The sequence below is a fragment of the Mytilus galloprovincialis genome, chromosome 13 (assembly GCF_965363235.1).
Source record: "Mytilus galloprovincialis chromosome 13, xbMytGall1.hap1.1, whole genome shotgun sequence".
NCBI lineage: Eukaryota > Metazoa > Mollusca > Bivalvia > Mytilida > Mytilidae > Mytilus > Mytilus galloprovincialis.
In genome coordinates this window covers 72871175-72878052 of record NC_134850.1, presented here as the reverse complement: position 1 = coordinate 72878052, position 6878 = coordinate 72871175, and the positions used below count along the sequence as shown (strand labels likewise).

Genomic DNA, 6878 nt, shown 5'->3' with positions numbered 1-6878 from the left:
ACAAAATAGGTGTATTTCCTTGTTATATAAATAGACATTGTACATCAAACGTATATAACACGACAGGAGTCGTACCACATACAAGTATATACTTATAAAGGTAAGGTATAGTTGCTTATAGTGTTTATATTGCTGTCAATCCTTGAATGTAAGGAAACTCATCAAGAATATTCGAAAAGATCTATGATTTTAAAATCTTGATTAAGAATTAGTGAAATGTATAAACACAAAATAAAACACTAAAGTTTAAATTATATTATTTAGGAATAAATAAAAAATAATCACAAAAATATAATGAAATAACATGTGACGTGAGTTAAAAAAAAGAAGAAATATTCTAATTGGTGTAATTATTTTCATATCAGTTGTAGGTATCCATATTTGATGTATATAAAATAAAGATGAAAAATGCAAGCAATTTTTGCCAAAGCTATAAATCGTTATTAAATTTACTTTGATCAAGGTTCAAATTAAAGACCGATTAAAGTCTTAAATGCATAAAGATAAAGATCAATTGTTTTAGAAACATATGAGAGCTTTTATAGTGATTAAGATAATAACCCAATCTTAACTGATGTTCCCCTATTTATGTCTGTTTGTTTTGTTCAAACTTCGTTGTCAATATAATGGAGTTTTATGCGAATGTCCTACAAGAGAGATGGTTAGTTAGCTATAAAACTAGTTTAAATCGACAATTTTTACCCAGTCAGGAATATAACAGTTGTAACCCTTTCGTTTGATGTTTTTGAGCTTTTGATTTTGTCACCTGATTAGGGACTTTTCGTTTTGAATTTTCTTAGGAGTTTAGTATTTTTGTGATTTTTCTTTTTTCATCTCAAACACATCATCAGAAAATATAGTTATATGCTTAGACTATACAAATAAAATTGAAAGTGTATTTTTTGCTTTCAGATGTCATTTCTATTACAAAGTATCTGTATAATACTATTAAGTATTACAGTAAATGGCCTGATTGAGGACAAGCCGATGCCACGATTATTATATGAATGTTTCTACAACCAAACTAGAAAGTTTGATATAACTACAAAACCGTCTTATTCAGTATTTACACATTGTCGAAATTACTACTGGACAAAGACAGCCGCGGACAGATATAGTGTAAATATTGACCCGGGTGTATTTACTTATGTGGAAAGATTAGAAAATAATTTATTTAACCATAGACAGAAGAGACAGGCGACCCAAGGAGGGCCGTTCCAGAGAAGGATTAGGAAAGAAATTCGAGCTATGACAGATACAGAGAGACAGGCATTTTTCAATGCTGTCGTACAACTCAAACTTGATACTGTAAGTTATCGGTATATTTAATGTTTACACATTAATTTGCTGTTAATTTGTTGTCATTCAAACAAATTATCTGAAGTAAAAATTTAAAAGGGTTCCTTAATATCTATGCTAAACAGCCAAATTCTTCTCAAATAAAAAACCACAAACATAAACTGACTAAAACATGTCATATGTTGTGGTATACCAGTACAATGAATTATTTTAATGATTTATTATGAAAGTTTTATTTGTTTTAATAATTCAAATAAATCCTAAACACTAAACAATATCTTAAGGTTTCAAGATATTATCCCTCTGAGAAATCTTTTTAATTTTTTAATAAATAACTTTATATTACAGAGTGTGAGACCTAATATATACGACGCCATTGGAGGTCTACATTCAGCTAATGCAGTACAAGCGGCCCATTTTGGACCTAATTTCCTGGGATGGCATAGATATTTCTTATATATGTAAGTATAATTTACTTTTATTATAATTAACGTAACGGTACCCAAATTGCACCTATTTAGCAAAAACGGCAGCGGAAATCTTGCAAGATTTCCTAGACACTAAACAATTAGTATTTTTATGAATTGATACTATGCACGTTTTTCAACATAGATTAAAATATTTAGAAATACACAAAACATTCACAGTATTTATCAACAGATGAAGTGTTTACTGAAAAAAACAAAATGTACCGAAATGTCGTCAAAACGTCATCTTTTTAAAATTAGCAAATATAATATGTTTTAAGTATCCATATCTAAAAAAATGAAGAGTAAGCATGGAAAAATATCCAATTATTCAAAATATTTGAAAAAATTAAACAAAAGCTCTGTTATTCGACTATTGACGATGCGAATTTAAGCATGGATGCAATTTGTGTACTCCTCATTACAGAATCATTTATGGTTTGGAGGTCAGTTCAGACCAACTTTTTTATGATTCCATATCGATTAAAAATCAAATTGGTGTACCTATATGATGAAGAAGGATATGTCTACAAAATAAACACAAAATGGAAATTTTTGTTTTAATCATAAAAAAAACGTAGTTGAAAAAACTGTCAAAATAGGTGCAATTTGGGTACCATCACGTTATGCCGTACTTTAAATTTCTAATCTTTCTTTCCTTAAAATATTTTATACTGAGTTTTACTCTACACAGTATCAAAATCAAAGATGCAGTATATCCAATTATTATGAATAAAAGAAATGACATTATAAGCCAAAAAGACAGTAACCAGACAATACGACAAAGATAAATTAATCCAGAGATAATGTTCATTGTAAGCCAAAAATACACTTTAAAAACGCAATCCAGAGATAAACGGCCATTACTATTGGGTATATTTTGACTGTTTTTTAAGTTCTAAATAGACAATTGGAAAATTATGATTGGAGGTTACTTTCAAAGGACATCCAACGATATGAACTACATAAACAAGAGGGACGAAAGATACCAGAGGGACAGTTAAACTCATAAATCAAAAATAAACTGACAACGCCATGGCTAAAAATGAAAAAGACAAACAGACAAACAATAGTACACATAACAAAACACAGAAAACTAAAGAATAAAAAACACGAACCCCACGAACTCTAACTGACGAAAAAAATACCTACTTGTAAAACAGTCATGCAAAATACTAATTTTCTTTATATCGTATTGGTAAGTTAGTTTATTTACATAAATTTTGTTTTCAATATTTAATGCATGCGAAAAAACTTCGAACAAAAAGGGGCAGAAATTCATATGCAACAATTTTGATAATACTGTAATTTATCAAAAACAACACTGGTTGATATTTACATATGGTTTGTTATATGAATAATAATGAGCCAATCTATCCCCAGCAATGACCTATCAATGTCTTATGATATATAACTACGTTTTATTAATTTAGTAGGATAATGGCACAGTAACATACTTAATGTTCAAGGTTAGACCATATCAAAGCGTTCAGCTATAGTACTTTATCATATATGTTTTAATTAGTAATTAAAACAGCTGATACCTGTCAAAAATAAATAGTAGAAATATTATTTTTCTTCATTTGCAAGCATATTTATTTTATTATTAAAACTAGTAATTTGATAAACATGTTTATTTTGTCACACTTTAAAAAGATCTTAAAAAAATCATTTAAAAAAAAGATAAACATTATTCCTTGAATTTGATGCGAATGTCATACAAGTGAGAGGTTTAGCTAGCTTTAAAACCAGGTTTATTCCACCATTTTCTACAGAAAAAAATTGCCTGTACCAATTCACAAATATTGGGATGTTATTTATTTGTTTGGTGTGTTTGAGCTTTTGATTTTGTCTTTTGATTAAGGACTTTCCTTTTTTAATTTTCCTCTGAGTTCAGTATTTTTGTGATTTTACTTTTTCTTATACAGAGATACGTCATCATGTATTTATATATGCTAAGATATTTTATATTAAATAGTATGTACAAAATAAATAGGATTGCCATCTTAATAATATCTGAAATGTGACCTCATCTGTACCGTATGGGAATAAGATTTAATATTTTGTCTTGTATGGATATGTAGTTTTAAGAAAATTCTAATTATAGACAATCAACATGCTGGTGTTTAATTGTAGATTTGAAGAAGCACTGAGGACCAAAGACCCGGATGTTTCTCTCCCCTACTGGGACAGTACCAAGGACTTCAACATGCAGCTGGACGACCCTATTGACTCCATTGTCTGGACGGCCCGATTCTTTGGAAATGGAGATGGAATTGTAGATTCTGGACCATTTGCCAACTGGAGAGATCCAACAGATGCCGTTTTACAGAGAAATATTGGAAGTCCTGGTTCCCTAATGACACCTGATGGGATACAGGCCGTTTTGTCACAGAGGTTCCATAGAGATATAACACAACCGACATCGGGAGCTAATAATGACCTTGAAGGTCACCATAACAACGTCCATGCTTGGATAAATGGTCACATGGGTGGATTAACAAGTAGTGCGTATGATCCTCTATTTTTTCTGCATCATTGCTACATCGATTACGTATGGGAACTTTTTAGAAGACAACAATTTCAACAAGGTCTTAATCCACAATTTGATTACCCAAACACTGGAGTTGATGGTCATTGGCCTTGGTCAAGAATGGTTAATTTAGGAAGAATACGTAATGTTGATGGTTATCATAATGCCTTTATGAGGATATATGAATACGAAAGATCTCCTGAATGCCCTGATTGTGGGGATTCACCATATTTAGAATGTGATGCAACACGACAAGTATGTGTGTCAGTTTCATCCAGGGCATTCCGAACGAATGGTCCGCAATTACCTACCGGAAATACCTTCGGAGCACCCGTAGCATCTATGATGAGAAGCAACGAAAGAATGGCATTTAGTAATGACCCACTAGAAAAGACACTTGACGTACAACAGAAGTTTGTACCTACAAGTATAGATCCCAGGACGATTGAAAAACAAGTTAACAGAGTCAAACGTGCAGTATATAACCCAAAACTAGCAGCAGCAAAAGCCGAAATGTTACACCCAGCTGATAACCATGGTGTAGGCTTGTCAGAAAGTAGTATTTCGATTAGAACACCTTTTGGTAGAATTAAAACATCAATGTCAGATATCACTGGTAGATCTCCAGGATTTGATCATTTAAATGGCGGAAACGTTTTCCCAGATCCCAATTCTTCACAAAATAGAAATTATTTTAGCGATGTCAGATCCCCTGTTGGTGGTTCGAACCTTGGAGGTATGCGTTCTAATACTGGTCAAGCACAGCACAAAACAGTTTTGTCAACTTCCGAAATGAAAGGATTACCAACAATTGCTAAGAGAAGAGGTAAAACTTCAAGTGCAAACGCCTTTAACATTCTTGTAGACAATGACGAAATTGTAGAAAAAAGTAGATTTATCGATTTGCCTATGCAGAATACCTTTGCTATGGATGGGATCTCCGATGTTGGGCGATGGGCTTTTACTCCGGTCAGAATTATACACAAGCGTCCACCTGGTTCGTCTTTTGACTGTAAAATTATAAAAAATGGACGCGTTTCGGAAGGCGCTGACTTTTATTCTCCGTCTAATTATTTGAATCTTCAACAGCAATTAAGAACTGGATCACCAGCATCGTATCCTAAAGCTGTAAGATCTGGGTCTGGGGCATCGAAAGTTTTTGTTCAAGCGGATGGTGTTTCATACGAAGGAAAGTATATTGATTATGCAATCGTAGATGAAAGACAGCCTATATCTGAGACAGTAACATTTGTAGCAATTAAACACCCAAAACTCGGATCAAGTCAATCATATATCACAGCATATGACGCAAACGGACGAATCTGTCAACCACGTTGTTTAATTTCCGGATCAAGCCCGCCAAAGTATAAGATCTGTTCTGGACTGATTTCTGTTACTGAATCCTTACCGAAAATGTACGGAGATACATACGGGGATGCAGTAATGAACAGGTATTCATTTGACAGTCAACATTGCCCAACAAACAAAGATGACGATATATTTCTGACATTTTACTGTGATTATGAAAACACGTGGCCATGGGTTGGATATCCCCATCTTTAAACAAATCGATTGAAAAGGGACGAAATGAGCTTGTCGATAGCTATTACGTTACTATCCAAAATGGTAGACAAGATTTGCGATAAACTTTACATCGTATCTCCTATCTCTTGAAATAAATACAGGTGGCGCTGTTTAGACTAAAACACGAGTTACATTCATTTACTGTACTAATGAAAATCTACAAAAAGGGGCCAACCCAACTGTTGAATATGATTCTTAAATCTATGTTAATTTTATTTCATAGCAATTGGACAACTCTTTATGTGTTGATCTGGACATAAATCATGACAAACGGTTTTTAGTTAACGGCTTTGTTTAATGATTGTATTTCCTCTTTTGTCATATTTTTCATTTTTGTTTAGGAGGTTATTATATTTTTATATTTTGTAATGTTTTATTGTGTAATGAATAGGAGAGGATAAGACATTACTTAACATCACGAAAACTAAATAATTTCTTTAAAGAGCTAACGTTTTCGAATATATCTATAACTTACTTTTCTGTAAATTAAGAAATCATAACCGAGAACCTTGACATTTTCTAAATGAATTCTAAATGTTGTGTATAATATATTATCAGCGAAATATCTTTGATTTTGCTCTTGCCATTGTTCCCTGTGATTGCTATAATACATACGTTGAGGTTTTTTTTACTTACTCAACAATTTTGAAATGTCTGTTAACAGTTACTTTACTATAACAGCATTACCAGAAAAGATGCCTTATTATCAGTTAAGGTATAAAGATATTTTGTAAGACACAAATTAGTAATTTCATTGAAATTCCATTATGTTATTTATTCATCAATCATTATGTAAATTGTATTTAGTTTTTAATTTATTTATCATTTATTCATGTATCACACTCATGAAAATTTGAAATAAACCAGGAACGAATCCTAATTAGATATATTTAACGTGATCATGAATGGTTAATTATTCATACAATATACCACATTTGTGTGAAAGAAATGACAATCATAATAGGCCACAATAAAAAAAAATAAAGATCGATGGG

At 31.8% G+C, this 6878-nt stretch overlaps 1 protein-coding gene across 1 annotated transcript; it reads left to right on the top strand.

Moving 5' to 3' along the window:
• On the top strand, positions 1-6772 carry LOC143055977 (uncharacterized). The gene is made up of 4 exons (XM_076229053.1): positions 1-100; positions 913-1308; positions 1648-1760; positions 3903-6772. Exons 2-4 carry the CDS (start codon positions 913-915, stop codon positions 5860-5862), a joined length of 2469 nt encoding a protein of 822 aa, XP_076085168.1. The 5' UTR covers positions 1-100; the 3' UTR covers positions 5863-6772.
• The last annotated feature ends 106 nt before the right edge of the window (positions 6773-6878 follow it).